Here is a 17930-nt window from a genome sequence, read left to right as displayed (position 1 = left end):
CACAGTTTCTTTTCTTTTCTTTTTTTTTTTGATGTAGACCATTTTTAAAGTCTTCAGTGTATTTATTACAATACCGCTTCTGTTTTAGGTTTTGTTTTTTTGGCGGCAAGGCACATGGGATCTTAGCTCCCTGACCAGGGATTGAACCCACACTCCCCGCATTGGAAGGCGAAGTCTTAGCCACTGGACCACCAGGGAAGTCCCCACAGGTTCTTGAAAAGACTGTGTGTTCTGCATTTTTCAGATGCAGAGTTAGGTATTGACATAACTCAGGTCGCCCATGTGACCAAACCTTCCACATATTGACTTCTTTACTTTGCTTTGTTTTATTGAGTTTCCTTTGGTTTGGGTTTGGGTTTTGGTCTGTTGTTCTGTCCGTTTCTGAGAGATGCATTAAAGTCTCTCACTGTGATTATGATTGTAGATTTGTCTGGTCTTCTTTTCTCATAATTCTTGCTGTATATATTTGAGACTCTGTCATTAAGTGATTGTACAAACAGAACTGTTAGGCCATTTTATCCTCATCAGTCACACCTTTGCATCCCAGTGATGCTGTTGCTCTAGAATCAGCTTTGTCTGACATCAGAGTAGCCACATCAGCAACGTTCTCATTAGCGTTTCCATTATGTATCTTTATCCATCTTTTTACTCGAAGATGGTACCTTAATAATTAAGATGTGTCTGTGTGGGGCTTCCCTGGTGGCGCAGTGGTTGAGAGTCCGCCTGCCGATGCAGGGGACACGGGTTCGTGCCCCGGTCTGGGAAGATTCCACATGCCGCGGAGCGACTGGGCCCGTGAGGCATGGCCGCTGAGCCTGCGCGTCCGGAGCCTGTGCTCCGCAACGGGAGAGGCCACAGCAGTGAGAGGCCCATGTACCGCAAAAAAAAAAAAATGTGTCTTTGTAAACAGCATGTAGGTTTTTAAATCAGTCTAACATTCTTTTATTTGGGTGATTTAATCCCATTTGCGATAACTCCTATTACTGATCATTATCAGTATATTCAGGTTCAAATCTACCATATTACTGTGTGTTTTCTCTTCATATTGGTTGTCTCTGTTCCTTCTTTTCTACTTTCTTGTGTTCTCTTGCATTATTCATGGTCTTTTCATTGTTCCATTTCTTCCTCCCAATGGCTTTATTTGCCCTTATTTCTCTTCTCTCAGTGGTGACTCAAGCAGTTGTAATGAGCACCACTGACTTAGTTGAATCTACTGTAAATTAGTACCTTTACCATTTCAAGGATGGCGGGAACACTATTGCTCTTAACCCCACTTCTGCCTTGTGTGTTATTGTCATATTTGAAAGTCCATAGAACAATATGATTGTTGCCTTACACATTTGCTATTCACTTGGACTTAGCAACATACCTACCCTTCTGCTGGGCATCATTCCCTCAACATAACTTTTCTTCCAGAGGGTTCATTTCCCCTCCCCCTAAATAACTCTCTTAAGGATTTTGGGGGGTTTGAGATTCTTTTAAAAATGAAACCTACTTTTGAAAACACAGCAGGACTGAGACACAGCGATCCCCTCAGTATGTGGTTATGGGTCAGAAGAGGGGAGGCGAGCCCAGCAGGATGGGGCTGTCCCCGCACTGGGGGACACCAACTGCAACGGAGGGTGTGCCTGGGCAGTCCTGGGACCACCACCCCTGATCTAGCAACGGGAACACACCTTGCTGCTTCTGACACGGAATCCCACGTTGTTGCAGCTGGAGGTGACTTAAACACAGACCAGCGCCACCTCCACGAGGAGGGGAGCAGAGCTCCGTGGGAGCGTTTCTGGCTGAAGTCCCCAGGCCATCAGAGGGGGCCCTAAGCAGAGCTTCAGGCCCGCCTTCCTCAGGCAGGTGGAGGCCCCATGGTGCTGGTGGTGCTCAGGGCGCACAGTGAGAGCGGTGGAGGGAAGCCAGTGCGGGGCTACTGGCGAGTAGGTGACACTGGCTCTGTTCCTCTAGGGCTCCTGGGAGACAATACAGAGTGTGTGCCTCGAAGGGGCCCACCTGAGGGGGGTATCGAGTCTCCAGCTCCTGTCTGTCTTGTATAGAGGCTGCTCCCACCGCCTGCCGCTTTGGCCTGTGCCCACCCGTGGGCACACGTGCCCGCAGCCAGAGAAGCCTCAGGCAAAGCACAGGGAACATGGTAGGAGGCCCAGTTCTGCTGGGAGGCACGTCGGGGCCCTCTGCTGCTCTGTCCCCTGGGGGAGGCCCTGTCCCCCTCCTGGCAATGCCCTGGGCCAGGAGGGCTGCTCTGGTCCAGACTCAGGTCCTTGCTCCAGCCCCTGTGAGGGGAGAATGGGGAGAATGGGGGCTTTCTGGAAGTGCTCTGGGGAGGGCTGGCACATACCTCCTGATGCCCCATTATTACCGGGGGCGGAGCAGGCGTGCCCATCCCCGTGTGTGTAGCTGGGGCTGAGCCGACAGACAGCTCTGGGAGAAGCCCTCTAGGAGCAGGATGGGGAGCTCGCAAGCACAGGGACAGTGGGAGAAGTCCTGTCTTTTCTCTCCTTAGTCCTCTCCTGCCCCAGCCCCTGCGCGATCCATGGCAGTAGCCCTGACAGCAGAACAGGGACGGCAGATACTGCAGCCACATAAACATTGGTGGGGGGGAGCCTCCCTCTTTGATCAGAGGAGCTGTGGTTCTAAGAGGGTGGGGTAAACCTCCACTGCTTTTTCCCATCTCTGTCCTCCTGCGCTGTGGCCCCAGCATTGGGTGTAGATGTGGGCCTGCAAAGCTGAGCGACGTGAGGAAGATCCGGGGAACCAGAAAGGACCAGAGGGATCATAGGAGCTCAGGAAAGTGAACCCTGAACAGCACAAGTGTGGGTATAACCCTAATGGCACACGAAAGATGTGAACTGAAGGAAGGGACAGACCACCACCCAGCCAGCCTAGCCTCTGGAAGACACACGTGCACAGACCCAAAGAGCCCTGCAGAGGGTTGACACAGAGCTGACCTGACGGTGAAATCACAGCCCCCAGAAGGCTGAGCAGAATTTGCACCCTGAATGCAGCTGGTTGAATCACTTGCGGAAACAAAAATACCAACATTCCCCAAAGAACATAAATAAGATACAGAGTCTCATAACACAGTTTTCAAAACACCCAGGATACAACCCAAGATTACTTAGCATATGAAGAATCAGGAAAATCTCAGCTCTCCCGGAAAAAGACAATCAACAGATGCTGATGCTGAGATAACTCAGATGTTGCAAATATCTGACAAAGACTTTAAAGCAGCTGTTATCAAAAGGTTCCTAGTAAGGGTAAACACTCTTCAAAGATTGGAAAGGTAGGAACTATTCGTAAGAAATAGAAGATATCTGTACAAACCAGATGGATATTTTACTGATATCCTGCAAAAATACAAAAACCAAAATAAAAATCTCATTGGATGAACTCAAGAGCAGACTGAAGATGTCAGAGAAAAGGGCCTGTGAACTTGAAGATGGATCAATAGAAATTATCCGCTATGAACACTAAGGAGGAAGAAAACATTAAAAAGCATGACTAGAGCTTCAGAAGCCTATGGGACAATATCAGAAAGTCTTTCATGTCATTGGACTCCCAGAGGGAGAGGAGAAAGTGTTGTGCCGGAAGAAGAAGAAGGAGGAAGAGGAAGAGAAGGGGGGAGAGGGAGGGGAGAAGGAGGAAGGAGAAGACGGAGAAGAAGGGGAAGAGATAATGGCTGAGACTTTCCCAAATTTGTCGAAAACACAGATTTAAGAAGCTCGGAGAACCCCAAAACAAGTAAATTCCAAGAAATCCACATCAGAGCACATCATACTCAAACTACTGAAAACTAAAGACAAAGGAAAAAAACCTGAGAGCCATTAGAGAAAAGACATAATTTACAGAAGAACAAAGATTTGAAGGACTGCAGATTTCTCACCAGGAACACAGAGGCTAGAAGGAAGTAGAATATGATTTTGAATTCTGAAAGACAAGAACGGCCAAACCTGAATTCTATATTTAGGGAAAATATAATGGTGGTATAAAGATGTTACCAGATGAGGAAAGGTTAAAGTATTTCATTGCCAGCAGACCTGCTATAAAAGAAGGGCTAAGAGAATTCTTTTTTTTTTTTTTTTTTGCGGTACGCGGGCCTCTCACTGTTGTGGCCTCTCCCGCTGCGGAGCACAGGCTCTGGACGCGCAGGCTCAGCAGCCATGGCTCACGGGCCCAGCCGCTCCGTGGCATATGGGATCCTCCCGGACCGGGGCACGACCCCGCGTCCCCTGCATCGGCAGGCGGACTCTCAACCACTGCGCCACCAGGGAAGCCCAGGAATTCTTTAACAGAGAGAAATTTTCTTGGTTCTTCATATGCTGAATAATCTTGGATTGTATCCGGGACATTTGAAAATTGTGTTATGAGACTATATCTTACTTACATCCTATAGGGAATGTTCATATTTTTGTTTCGGAGGATGGAGGAAGGGGGCCCAGGCTGAGCAATGCCTCTGGAAGCTGGAAGAGGCAAAGAGAATGTTCTTCCCTAACACCTCTGGAAGCAGTGCAGCCCTGTGCACACCGTAATTTTAGGACCTGCAATCTCTAGAACTGTGAGATAATAAGTGTGTGTCGTCTTAAGCCACTGTTGGTGGTCACTTGTCACCACAGCCACAGGACACTAGCCAGGTGCCAGGAGAGCAGAGGTCACTGCTATGGAGGCTGGGGGAGAACAGGGAAGGGACCTGCTTGGCAGTCAGCTCCAGAATCCCGCCGGGGCGGGAGCCCCGCAGCTGGAGCTTCCCAGTCCCTCCCCTTCCTTGCCTCATCCAGACCAGGAAGGTCCAGGACCCGTGGGTGGTGAGACGGGAGGCAGGGCAGACAGAGGGCAGAGGAGAATGACAGAAACCGTCTCTCCCTCTCCAGGCAGGCCTCCAGAATGGAGAAGGGCAGCTCCAAGTGCCTTCTAAGCTCTGGACATCTGAAGACCCTAGCCCCTTGGTACTGGACCAAGGGTGCGTGTGTTGTACGAGTGCCACAGAGGGTCGCAGGGACGGATAGCATGGCTGATGCATCCACAGGGACAGCAGGACATGAACACAGAGCCGCGTTGTGGCCACACCGGCAAGCTTCCCATACGGGACACACCCTCCGTTTTCTGGGGAGTATCAGCTTCTCCAGGGAGGCCCAGTTACCTCCCAGGGTTAAGAAATATTAGCAGGAGGAAGATGCCAAGGTTTGGGCTTGTGGGCGAGCTTGCATCCCAGCCAGCCCGGGGAGTGGGGAGGGGACGACCAGAGGAAAGTCTGAGGAAGATCACAGGGACAGGAGGACGAGGTGTTCAGGGCTCCGTCTCGCTCCACCGCCCTGGGATCCAGCGCCCCCAAGTGCTTATCGCTTCCTGCCTGCCGCTCAGGCCTCCCACGGCCTGGCTGGGCCAAGCTCAGCAGACAGAAACCCCCGGCCTGGCTCCCACCCAGAGATGCTGGGGCAGCAGGAGGGTCTGTGCTGCTGAGACAGCAGCCCCCCATAGAGAGAGGGGAGTTTGGTGTGTGTGTGCCTGTGAGATGCGGAGGCCTGTGAGGAGAACACGAGTCTGCCCTGATCTCCCCGCAGCCTCGGCTACGGATAACGAGGGAGGACACGCATGGGCGTCCCCCGGCTGCCTTAAATCCGTCTGTGCAGAGCAGCCTTGGCAGGGTGAGCCACGATGGCCAGAACCCAGCAGGGCCCCAGGCTGCTGCTGGCCATCATGGGGGCCCTGGTGGCCCTCACCTACCAAACAAGGAGGAAAACCTTCCTAAGTGTCAGCGAGGTGCCCGCGTCAGATCCTGTCGTGGTGACCACCCTGGACTTCGTGACCAAGGACTTCAACAAGAAGAGCGAGGACCCGTACAACTTCCGGATTGTGCGTGTCCTCAAGGTCCTGAAGAGGGTTAGTGTCCCCCTCCCATCGCGCCAGGCCACCGCAGGCTCGGGGTGGCCGCGCAAGTGAACTCAGCCTCGTTTAGTCCAAAGTGGAGGTTTTAAGAGAAGCAGAAATCCCCTGGAGTGGATGAAGTGGAGCTGCTTAACTGATACCCAGGACCAGGGCTACACACCCCGGCCTGAGGGCCCGAGCCGCCTGTGGCCCCGCGTGAGGGGTCTCCAGGGTGCCAGGCGCATCACATGTGTGCACGTCGGGGGCTGTTTCCACGTGGGGCGGCAGCGCCAGGACCCACAGCTGAGCCGGGCTGGCCCTCAGAGTCTAGGCTGCTGCTCTCTGCCCTTTACTAACCGTGAGCATCACGTGGGTCACCCAAGGGCGACTTTGCCCATGGAGTGGCTTCTGGGGAATTCTGCTCAAATGGCAGAAAGGGGCACGGGAGGCAGACAGGGGGTGGGGGGAGCCCATGGGTCTGTCCAGTGCAGGCCCTCGACCTGGGGCACCACACTAGGAGTCCCCAGCCCCAGAAGCTACAGACAAAGGAGAGGAGGTCCTTTATCCCCCTGTCCTTACCTCCGACAGGTGACTGACCACATGGAGTATCGCATAAACCTGGAGATGCAGCGGACCATCTGCCTCAAGATGGAGGAGAACAACTGCTCCTTCCAGGAAGGCGAGCTCTACAAGGTACTGGTCACGTCACCCAGAAAGAGCTTATTTCTCAGTGCTCTGCTCCTTTGTCGTTGGAAGAATGATGAAGCAGTTGGGGGGTCCAGAGGGAGAAGCCAAGGTGGCTGAGCTGCGGGGGAGTGGGGGGACACTCTGGGCCCGAGAGAAGTAGCTGATTATGATAATATTTTAGCAGCCGGGAGACCTTGTTGGTGCACCCACTGAATATCTGAACCTCAGGCTGACGTAAGACACGGTCGCTGGGCTGCAGCCTCTGTTTCTTTCATCCAGCAGTGTTTAGGCAAAGAGGAGGAGAAAGAGGTGGGAAAATGCGTTCAGAAATAGTTCAACTGGTTGTGGGGTGGGTCAGAGAGGGGACAAGCCTGCAGGCAAGTGGCCCGATGCAGGCCCACCTCCCAACAGTGGCTTTGTCCCCACCCAGTGTTGTCACATCGGGGAAGCTGGCTGGGCCGTCATCACTGCAAGTGGTGGACCATCACACGCACACGCGTCAGGTGGGCCCACGTGCTCAGGGGCCTTGAAGGTCCCAAGTCCTACAGGCCCTGCAAATCTCTGCTCTTTACCCAAAGGAACTAACATGACGGTGATCACATGACCCACCTTGCCTACAACAGTCCTGATTGTGCCCAGCTTCTTAGTGTCACTGTTAACAGCATCCCCAGTTGTCTACAACATGTCCCGGTTTGGTTCATAGATTCCATGGTCACCCTAGTTCTAATGGCCTAGGTTTCTCAAGACAAACACATGTCCATCCACGGGCCCCCCCCTCCATGGAGAAGTCTTCAAAATCTAGCAAGTTAGACGTTTTTCTTCTTCCCTGGAGAAGATCATGAAATCTATGAAAAGACTAGTTGACGATAACAGTAAGGTAAACTTAGAGAGTCTCATCACTGTGAGAGATTAAGTTGTGGGGTTAATATTCTGAATTCTACTTTAGGAGAAATGTCAACTTTTATGCCTCCCACATCACCTCATCCCCACCCTGGCTTCCCAGCAGAGAGCAGGAAAGCAAAATCGCACTACGAAATGAAAATAATATGCAAAATACATTGATTGATCTTTCCTTGTGGGAGAAGAGGGAGGTGGAGAAGAAAGGGGATCTTGAGATAGAACAGGGAAGGGGGAGGAGAGGATGTGATGATGGGCGGATGGATGGATGAAGGAAGGAAGGAAGGACAGCAGGAGGGAAGGAGAGGGGATGGGTTGGGTGGAAGGAAGGCGAAAGGAAGCAGGAGGGATGAGGTGGGAGAGTGGGTGGAGGGAAAGAGAAAGGGAGCCAAGTGAGGGTAAGTGTGTTCACTGTATGAACAGCACATGAGCAGAAAAGAAGAGGAAACATCAGTCGTTACCATGGTGATGTGGGCGGGTGGACACTTGATTTCCAGTCTCCAATTCTAACCACAAGCAGAAGGACGTTTTGTGGGGTGGTTTCAGCAGTAACACTCTCAAGTCATTGAAATCAAAATAAAGATGGGCCCGCCTGTGGACTGGAGGCAGGTGAGGCAGGGTCATTTTCCCCATCTGCTTGTCTTACACCTTCCTCTTTCCATGTTGATCTTTTTTATATTTTGTTTTCTTGTCTTTTTCAGAAAATCGATTGCTTCTTCTCAGTATTTGCTATTCCCTGGTTTGAAAAGTATAAAGTTCTGGCCCGAAACTGCACGGATGGCTAGGTGTCCCAGAGTGCAGCCCACACGGAGTCACTGTGTGAAAAAGAACCCTGCATTAAACACGAGTTCTCAACATAGAAAATAAATGTTGGTCAGCCTATGCTCTTAATGCTTTCAATGTTTATGTTTCCACTCCTTTTTTCCCCAAAATTCTTCAACTCATAATAATATGATCTGAAGGTCTTCTGGGCTAGGGCAGTTTGGGGGTCCAGATGAGGTGACATGTATAATTTTTGGTCTTATAGCCTCTACCTGCAGGATAGCAGACCTTCAGCCTCATCCTTATATCAAGTAGGATTCTTTAGATTTTAAAATAAGGAGATGAGAAAAGGGAGAAGGAGAACGAGGGAGGATGCTCTAATTACTTAAATGAACAGCTAAGAGATATTGGCAAGAATGCCTGTGATGACATCTCTGAGGGACCCAGTGAATCTTCCTTGCCTGAAGTGTGAAGCAAGAGGAAACAAGGAGAAATAATGCAAGTAATTGAAAATAGGAGGGCCTTTGTTGCTGGTAAGAACTAGGTTGGGAGATGTGCCTTATTTTTGCAGGCACGTGCACTTTCTGATACCAGACTCCAGAATTAGACTCACACCTCCAGCATCAGCAACATTGGACCACAGCTGGTCTCTTCCCAGAGAGATTCCTCTCCCAGAATTGGCACGGAAAACGTGGGCGCCTGTGAGAGGAGGAGGACGTGGGTATAACGCCCCGTTTATTCTTCCCAAACAGACCCATCTGATGAATTCCTGCAGGAGGGGAATGATCGAGGGCAGAGTGAAACCAGGAATGCTGCATTAAAGTGGTGTCCTTTTCATGGATGTCACATTAGCAGTGAGGAATAAGCATCCTTCACCCACCAGCTTGATTCAGTGTTTCAAGTAATGTCATCAGGCTCAGCTCTCCCCTCGACTTCCTCCATGTGGTCTCAAGACGGTGCTAGCAGTTCACTGGGTCACATCTGCCCTCGTTCACATCAAGTAGGGAAAGGACGAGCCCATCCGCAAGAGTTCGGGCAAAAGCCTTGGGGTTTAATATCGCAGGGGAATCCCAGGGACTCTGTGGAAAACACACCGGCACACACAGCATCCATCGACCGGCAGAGAGAGGGAGCTGGGACATTTATCCCCAGTCACTGGCTGCAGGACAGCTCCTGTGGGGCATTAATTCCCTGGAACCTCTGGCCTGGGGTGGCTCGAGGGCAGAGCAAACAGCCAGGGGTGACAGGGCACAGGTGCTGGAATCTGGAGCTGGTGTGCACAGAAGGATGAGATGTGAGAGGACACGGGCAGAACACCAAAGGGACAGGTGAATCGTGAGCTGACAGTGGCCACCCACGTCCCCACCAGCTGGAGAAGGCTGGAGCTTTGAAAGAACAATGTTTTTCAACTTCTACTCTCCCTATGAAAGTTCCGGAGTCCTCAGGACCCCATTTCAGGTGGGACCCAGGTGAGAGTTCCCTCCGCCAACTGTCTGGGAAAATGCTAACCTACAATTTCTTCATCTTTAAACGAGAATGACAGTACCTATTTCTTGGAAGAGTTGCAAAGATTAATGATGATAATGCTTGTAAGTTGCTTAACACAATGCCTAACACAAAGCAGATATTCAAACAAACAGGGATTCGTAAGAATATGGGCACTAGCAGTATAATTTAATATTAACCAGCCATGCAGCTCTCTTCCGGCACTTTGGTTGCCATGTCTGGAGGTGAGGGTGGGAGGGGAGAATAAAGGCAAGGTAGGACATTAGTGCTCATTGATTTTGGATTTCTCAGCCCAGTGGGTTTTTGAAACTTTTTTTTTATTTTGAAATGCAGATTCACAGGAAGTTACAAAGCGTACAGAGCGGTCTCTTGTACCCTTCATCTAGCTTCCCGCCATGGTTACATCTTTTGTAATTACAGAAAAATATCACAAGCAGGAAACGGACGCCGTACAGTGTGTATGTGTGTCATTTTGTCATATGTGTTGATTTGTGTGTCCGCCACCACGAAGACATTCTGCACTAAGCCCTCTGTAGTCACACCTTTCTTTCGCCATCTCAAACTCCCAGCAACCACTCACTTCTCCATCTTTATTACTGTGGCAATTCAAACATGTTGTGTAAATAGAATCATATGGTGTGTGCCCTTTGGAGACTGGTCACAATGCCCTTGGGATCTATCCAAGTTGTTTCATGCATCAGTAGTGTGTGCCTTTTAATTGCTTAGTGGCATTCCATGCCATCCTCAGTACCACAGTTAACTATTTACCCATCGTAGGTGTGTTAGTTGTTTTCAAGTCTGGGGCTATTACAAATGAAGCTTCTACGTACAAGCCTGGAAGGTTCACGCGTGGACCTAAGTTTTCGTTTCTCTAGGTTAAATGCCCAGGAATGCAATTGCTGACTTGTACGCTAAAGTATATTTTAGGATTTTTTTTTTAAAGAAACTGTCAAACTTTTCCAGAGTAGATGTATCGTAATGTTCACCTCTATCCCTGGTGATAGTCTTTGCCCTGAGGTCAACTTCATCTGATATTAATATAGGCTCTCCTGCTTTCAATTAATGTTCGCATAATATAACCTTCACTTTTTTACTTCCAACCTACCTGTATCGTTATACCTAAAGTAAGTTTCCTGTAGACAGCACACAGTTGGGGCACTTTTTTAATCCACTATATCATTATCTGTCTTTTAATTGGCTTGTTTAGACAATTTACATATGGTTTGTACATACCATGCATGACATTATTAACATGTCAGGACTTACGTCTATTTTACTATTTGTTCTCTGTTCTCTCTGCTTTTTTTGTGTGTGTGTGTGGTGCGCGGGCCTCTCACTGTTGCGGCCTCTCCCGCTGTAGAGCACAGGCTCCGGACGCACAGGCTCAGCGGCCACGGCTCACAGGCCCAGCCGCTCAGCGGCATGTGGGTTCTTCCCGGACCGGGGCATGAACCCGTGTCCCCTGCATCGGCAGGTAGACTCTCAACCACTGCACCACCAGGGAAGCCCTCTGCTTTTTATTTGTGTTTTCTTTATTCTTCCTGTGAGTTTCTTGAACACTTTTTTAAGAATTCCCCTTGCACGGATCTACACTGTTTTTGAGTGTATCTCTGCATAGCCTTTTTAGTGGTTGCCTAGATGTTACGTTATGTATATATAATTTGGTCCACTGGTGTCAGTATTCTACCAGTCTGAGAGAAAGTTTACCTTCCTTTACATTCCATTTCTAGAAGTTCAGCCAATAGGCCAGCCTCGGCTGGGATGTTAGGATCTGGACAGTTTCCTTTGGAGGCTCCTGGCCTGTGCTGTGGAGATAAGCTGCCCCTTTATAGGGCTGTCAAGTGAGGTAGTGAGGGCAGCAGGCAGCACCAGGGCCCCAGGCAGCCCCCAGTGACGTCAGATTTGCAAAACCAGATGCTTCCAGCTTCCCTCGTGTTTGCACAAGAATTTTACCACCTTTAACCCTTCACCTCCATCCTCCACTCTGCCTCAGGCCCCTCTGGCAAATGTGAGTTTCTGGTTTGTGTGTTTACTCTTCCCCCTCAGGAAACACTCTCTCCAGTTGCCAGTGTGACTGATGGTGGGACTGCTCCCTGGGGAGGAGGCCAGCTGGTCTGGGGGCGCATCTCAGCCAACAGCCACTCCCTGGGTGTGGTCCAGGGCACACCTTCTCTGCTTGACTGTGAGTCACATGACGGAAGACACCGTGGGCTTCACTCCACCAGCAGTGAGCCGGTGAGCGGCTCGAGAACTCTGTCAGGAAGACCATCCCACGGCCAGCCCAAGACACAGGGTCCTCGGAAAGGCCTGCTTGCAAAGGCGGCCTTGGCTGGAGTCTGGGAACTAGGAAGGTAAACCATTCCCGATATAAAACTTTCCCTAAGTGATAAGAGGGCCTCCCTAGGTCTACAGTGTTTATACAAACAATGGGATTTATGCTGAGCACCTGCGTTCTTTCCAGAAATCTGAAATTTCGGTACATGCTGGGCAGACGCTGCCTGTGTGAGCAGCTCCAGTGAAATCCTGGGGCACTGAGTCCCTGGGGAGTTTCCCCGGCACACACTTTATCTAATTCCTGGAGGAATGAGGCATGTCCTGTGTGGCTGCCCCCGGAGGGGACCCTGGTTGCGGGGACTTCTCCCCACGAGCCTCTTCCCTTGGCTAATTTGGTCCTGTATCCTTCACTGTAAAATTCACAGCCCTGAGTACGACTGTACACCTGCCAGGTCCTGGGAATCCTCCTAGTGAATTCCTGAGCCAGAGGGTGGGCGTGGGGACCCCTGACACACTCACAAAGACAGGTGTCAGTCACAGAGTTGTACGTGCGTGGGACAGAACCTGGGCTCTCCAAGCTTAGGCCAGAGTCAAGATGTACCTGACTCGTGAAAAGCCTCAGAGATGTGGGCTGGAGGTAGAAACTAAGTGATGAGCTTCCCCCAAAGGATGAACAACCTTCTGCTCCAACCACATCGGCCGCCTAAAGACCATTGACTGTGGGCATGAGTGTGTGAGTGCACACATGTGAGGTTTGGGTGGCTGTGAGTGTGCATGCACGTGTGAGCATGTTCCGAGATCCTGATGAGGGATTCAAGGGCCTTTCAGATTCTACAATGCAAAGCACACAGCACGACCGTCCAACGTTTCTTCAAGGACCTTTGCACATATGCACCTAGGCATCCAGAAAGGAGTTGTTCCACAGCTGGTAATGGTTCATCCAGGGCACAGTATATACCAGAAAATCACAAATGAAACTCTGTGGAAGGAGAAAGAAAACGGACAATCAGCTTTCAGGGAAATATTTTTTTTGAAGGCAACAAAAATTCCTGCCTCCACCACCAGCCCCTGCCTGGGGAGTCTGGACCCGGGCTGACACATGGGCAAGGCCAGATCTACTCACTGGCACATGCTGGGGGTGAGAGTGTCAGCCAAGCCGGCACAGGAATGTCACCCTGGGCCCCCCCCGCCCAGTCCTCCTGCACCTGCCAGCTTGCAGGAGGTGCTGCCAGGAGGGACCAGAAGGAGGACATAGGTTGGAAGGCAAGGAGGTGACTGGACAACCCACAGGGACCCAGCGGTGCAGGCCAGACAGAGCAAGGTAAAGTTGCTTCCACCTAAGGGCTGGGGAGTATGCCAGGTGGGTGAGGTGTCCAGCGGCCAGGAGGCCTGGGGCCAGGGCTGTGCCAGTGCAGGGTGGGGAGACACCCAGTCAGAGGGCTTCCCTTCCCCCTCTCCCGGCCCCAGGCACCACCAGTGGCATCAGGCAGCCCTGGGGCTGCGTCCTCGCTCTGTCCCAGCCACACGGCTGCCAGAGCTTCCGACATCCTGTCCATGTTTCCTTGTAAAACGTTTATTCCCCCCTTGACCGGAGCGCCTTCTCAGACAGCTTCCAGCACACAGCTTCTGCAGTTTCTTCTTGCTCTGAATGGGGCACCTGGAGTTGTTTGTGCTGATCCTCTTGCACTTGGTCCGGCTAATTTTCACGGTGACTAGGTACTCCACGCCTGTCGTCAGCTACCAAGAAGCAAAGGCTATTAGATTTGTTTGTTTGTTTTTGAAATATTTATTTTGGCTGCGCCAGGTCTTAGTTGTGGCACATGGGATCTTTAGTTGTGTCATGTGGACTCAGTTGCGGCATGCACCCGGGATCTAGTTCCCTGACCAGGGATCGAACCTGGGACCCCTGAATTGGGAGCGCAGAGTCTTACCTACCGACCACCAGGGAAGTCCCAAAGGGCTGTTAGTTTTGACTCCAAGCATTGCTGATGCTCCCCAGGAGGAGCTGGGTTGGAGAGTGAAGTCCCAGGAGCCTCTGTCCCCATTCCCTCCTCCCCTCCTGGCTGGAGAATGCCCAGTGGTCCCCGGTCAGCACCCAACATGTGTGCAGCCCGGTCCCTGCTCTGCACCGGCTCCACTGCTGCAGCCACAGGTGGCTTCTCACCTGTCTCCCTTGCATCCTTGGGACCAGGGAGGCAGCTTGGCCCCATCGTACCCCCTAGTCTGCAGAAGGGTCCTCAGAATGCATGGATGGAGCCTCATAGGTTCCCTGGGCTCTGCCTCTGTCCTCTTCCTCCCTCCCCGCTGCCTTGTCCCAAAGTCAGTGGTCAAACCAGTGAGAAGGCTGGGCACTCTCTGGGGTGGCCTCCGGGAGGACAGCCCCCCAGAAAACCTCAGGGCAGAGCAGCAGGGGAAGGGGCCTGGGGCAGGACCACCGCCCTGGTCCCAGCAGCCACTGAAGGACCTCAGGATGCAGGGCTTCTGGCTCTCCATCGAAGGACGGCTGTATCCAGCTTGCAGGGCTGGTGCCAAGAGGTTTCACACTGACCCTCAGCACACCCTGCATGCGTGAAGAAATTAAAACGCTGGTGGCAAAGTTAACTAACATTTCAGAGTGCACAGTGTTTTCTTATTCATTGTTAGACGCATTAGTTAAATAATAATAGGAATAATCATGATGATACAAATGTTCTCACAGGTGCCGCTTCACTCGTATTCTGCCCACTTTGCAGGTCAGGAAACTGAGGCCTGGAGCGTATGGATGGTACTTGACCAAGACGCCACGATCAGGAGGAGCTGCGTGTCAAACCCAGAAGGGGGACCAGGAGCCCAGCAGAGACAGCCACCGCATCCCCTCCCTGCCCTCTGTGAGGTACAGATGGACACAATCACGTGGCAGCAGGCGATCGTCACCCAGCTACCCAGGGGTGCACTCGCTCTGTCCACTAATCCAGCTGTATGACATCAAAAGTTTGCTTATAAACAGTGATTTCTGTTAACTGTTAGTGACAACGGACCAACTCCACATGACTGGCCTCCTTGGGTTCCAGCTTCACCCCAAAGACTGATGGGGGAGAAAATGCCAACTTGGGCAGAATTTGGTGGATGGCCGCCACCTTGTGGCCATGTCACCTCAATGTCCTTGGCGCCGCGAGCCACCGTCTTGCAGCAAGAGTGTGTGACTCGGGCAGACGGGCTGCTGTGCACGCCCTGTGAGGCCCCTTAGTGTCACACTAGCACTGCCCACCTGCCCTGCCCCACCCTGGCTGGTTTCTGTGCTCCTGCCGTCCCTCTCTCTGGCCAGAACCCTTTCCTCCTAGTCAGTTTTTTTTCCAAATCCAGTTAATTGAACAAAGATGCATTATTGCCTCTTTCCTAACTCATATAGTTTCCTATCTAAACTTGAGAGCAGGTTGGACCAACAAAAGTGGTTTTTTAACAACTTTTCTTTCCTCTATTATCCTTCAATTGATGTATTTCAGAGAAACTTTATATGTAAAACAAAATGAGAGATGACGTGTACCTCCAGGTTCCTACAGGACCCTGCTAGAGGTCCTCTGTGTCATTCCAGCTTTCTGAAGGACACGCTAGAACATCGAGACTCAGAGTTTACAACCCTGGACATGGAAAAACTATCGCTGAGGGGAACATACAGAGAACACTTAAGTTTTGCCAAATGAGAGGAATAATAAAGGAGACGAGACCATCCTCCTTTGCTGTCCTTCTGGCAAATTTCTGAATGAAAGCGATTCTTCCCTCGGAAGAGCAGCTGAGGAGCTCGGGGACATTTCCGTTCAAATGAGAGCAACCTCGGTGCTCAGGCGGCTCTGGGTCTGAACGACCCTGCTCCCAGGAAGGCGCCCCCTGGTCCTCTCTGGGAGGCACATCTGTGCCCACGAGGCCCTGCTCACCCGCTCTGACCTGCACCTGGCTTCGGAGCAGCTGGTCCACGCGGAACAGGTAGGAGTCATCGCTGTTGTTGTTGTACGTCTCCATGAAGAAGGCGACGGTGGAGTTCACGTTCTTTGGGCTCGTGGACTCCTGGAAGCCGCTCCACTGTTGCAATTGACCCAGCCTGGCCACCAGGGCCAGGGCCGCCAGCAGCAGCAGAGGGTTCCCCCAGGGTCCAGCTCCCATCTCTGTGGCCTCAGAAGCCTCCTCTCCACCGGGCTTTCCAGGTAGAAAGGTGCCAGCCTCGTCCACTCACCCTCTCTCCCCGCAGCCATCGCCACGCAGGCTTCCCCAGGAGATGCCCGCCTGCCATAAAACAGAGACTGAGGCCCCAACCCCTTCCTTCAGGTCCTGCCCATGACTTGACCAGAGGACCAGCCGGAGAAGTCTTCCTGCGCAGCTGCCCAACCTGCCGTCAGCTCGTTCACCTTTCTTGCCCCTTGGGTTCTTCAGTGATTGAGGCAAGTGTGATTTCTAAACACCCACCAAGGCTGGCAAGACCCTCTCGTTACCTTCACACCCAGTGAGGACAAAAGCCCCCAGAACAGACCCCACAGGCAAGAAGAGCTGGTGTATCAGACAGAGAAGGCCCATTTGTGGGACTCGGGGAAGACCATGGAGAAGGTAATGTTTGAACTGGGATGCAAGGAATCAGGGACACTGAACAGGATACATTCCACATTACCTACAGTGGGTTCCAGCCATCCAGCCCGGCCATCCACTATTCCGTACTTCCTCTAGACACTGGATCTCTGCCACCCACTCGCCACAGAGTTCAGCCTGCTGGATCCCACTGTGCCTGCACCCCAGCACTAGCTCTTACCATCTTGGTGTGACCCCAGTGGAGCTTTGTGAGGTAACCCCAGCCTCTCTGTGAGGGAGGAATGAGCTGTGGGCCTCATTCAGAGATTAATCCTGCAGATCCCTGAAGGTTAGGTGTTGCCCATATAGGGAAGGGAAATGTCCTCTCCCCTCTTTGGGTCTCTGGCTGAGCCTAAGACTTAAACTGACAGAAGGCAGATGAACAGGAGACAAGTATACAAACTTGACTGGCTTTGACATGTACGTGGGAGACTTCACAAGAGAATGAAGACCCAGAGAAGTGACCAGAACAGGGAGCTTTCATACTTTGTAGATAGGGACACAATAAATCTGTGGAGTTGCCGAGACAAAGGGGTTGGGCTCGGGGTGCCCAGTGGTGAAGGGGTAACAAGCTAGGTTAAGCAGCCTCCTTGGCCCTGCCTTCCCGTCTCTGGTTACCAGGACATCCTCCATCTTCCTGTGCAGAGAGGGGACCTTTCACTTGGGACATTTATCTCCTGCTTCAGGGAGGAGGGGCCAGTGGGAGGTCAGAGTGACCTTCCTGCTTCTGCCCCTTTTTCAGACTCCTCCAGCTTAAGACAGTCCATAAGCCAAGGTGCCATATTTGTGGGTAGCATGTCCTGAACCCCATCACCTGCACCCAGAAGCCTGTAAGAGCTCCCTATTTTTAAGACACTCATTAAGGTGGGATCCTGAATGGGGTTCTGCTCCAGAAAAAGAACATTAGTGGGACAATTGATGAAATGTGGATAATGTCTGTAGATTAATAGCATAATAAGAGAAAATGGGACTCTGGTGATTTCCATGGAATGAGAGGAAAATATAGACCCTGGCTATGTCTGTAGAATAAAACTAAAAGAAGCCTTGTCGTGTCACTCCCGGAGTTCTTGGGCTCGTGGCAGTGTCACTCCAATCTGTGCCTCCCTCTTCACATGGCTTCCCCTGCCTCCCTTGGTCTCAAATCTGTCTCATCTTTCTCCTATTAGAACATCAGTCTTGGGGCTTCCCTGGTGGCACAGTGGTTAAGAATCCGCCTGCCAATGCAGGGGACACAGGTTCGAGCCCTGGTCCGGGAAGATCCCACCTGCCACGGAGCAACCAAGCCTGCGTACCACAACTACGGAGCCCGCGCTCTAGAGCCCGTGAGCCACAACGACTGA

General features: G+C 51.7%; 2 protein-coding genes across 2 annotated transcripts; one reads left to right on the top strand and one right to left on the bottom strand.

Moving 5' to 3' along the window:
- Positions 1–5661: 5661 nt before the first annotated feature.
- On the top strand, positions 5662–8296 carry CST11 (cystatin 11). The gene is made up of 3 exons (XM_027118330.1): positions 5662–5886; positions 6460–6564; positions 8157–8296. The coding sequence occupies exons 1-3, from the start codon at positions 5662–5664 to the stop codon at positions 8238–8240; spliced, it is 414 nt and encodes a 137-aa protein (XP_026974131.1). The 3' UTR covers positions 8241–8296.
- Positions 8297–12892: 4596 nt separating this feature from the next.
- On the bottom strand, positions 12893–16134 carry CSTL1 (cystatin like 1). The gene is made up of 3 exons (XM_027118329.1): positions 15919–16134; positions 13619–13734; positions 12893–12974 (listed from the first exon to the last, which is right to left on the bottom strand). The coding sequence occupies exons 1-3, from the start codon at positions 16132–16134 to the stop codon at positions 12893–12895; spliced, it is 414 nt and encodes a 137-aa protein (XP_026974130.1).
- Positions 16135–17930: the final 1796 nt, after the last annotated feature.

The sequence above is a fragment of the Aethalodelphis obliquidens genome, unplaced genomic scaffold, assembly GCF_003676395.1.
Source record: "Aethalodelphis obliquidens isolate GAN/ISIS:26980383/991018 unplaced genomic scaffold, ASM367639v1 scaffold18, whole genome shotgun sequence".
In the NCBI taxonomy this organism is placed as follows: Eukaryota; Metazoa; Chordata; class Mammalia; order Artiodactyla; family Delphinidae; genus Aethalodelphis; species Aethalodelphis obliquidens.
Note: the sequence above shows the minus strand (reverse complement) of the source record. Positions and strands in the feature narration are given on the sequence as shown.

Bases quoted from the DNA above. Each gene is read 5' to 3' on its own strand.
- CSTL1 (XM_027118329.1), bottom strand. From the start codon at position 16,134: ATGGGAGCTGGACCCTGGGGGAACCCTCTGCTGCTGCTGGCGGCCCTG. The intron at 13,735-15,918 runs GTCAGAGCGGGT...GCTTCTTGGTAG, and splicing joins TGCTCCGAAGCCAGGTGCAG to CTGACGACAGGCGTGGAGTA. The intron at 12,975-13,618 runs GTGTGCTGGAAG...CCTTCCACAGAG, and splicing joins AAGAAGAAACTGCAGAAGCT to TTTCATTTGTGATTTTCTGG.
- CST11 (XM_027118330.1), top strand. From the start codon at position 5,662: ATGGCCAGAACCCAGCAGGGCCCCAGGCTGCTGCTGGCCATCATGGGG. The intron at 5,887-6,459 runs GTTAGTGTCCCC...TACCTCCGACAG, and splicing joins TCCTCAAGGTCCTGAAGAGG to GTGACTGACCACATGGAGTA. The intron at 6,565-8,156 runs GTACTGGTCACG...TGTCTTTTTCAG, and splicing joins AGGAAGGCGAGCTCTACAAG to AAAATCGATTGCTTCTTCTC.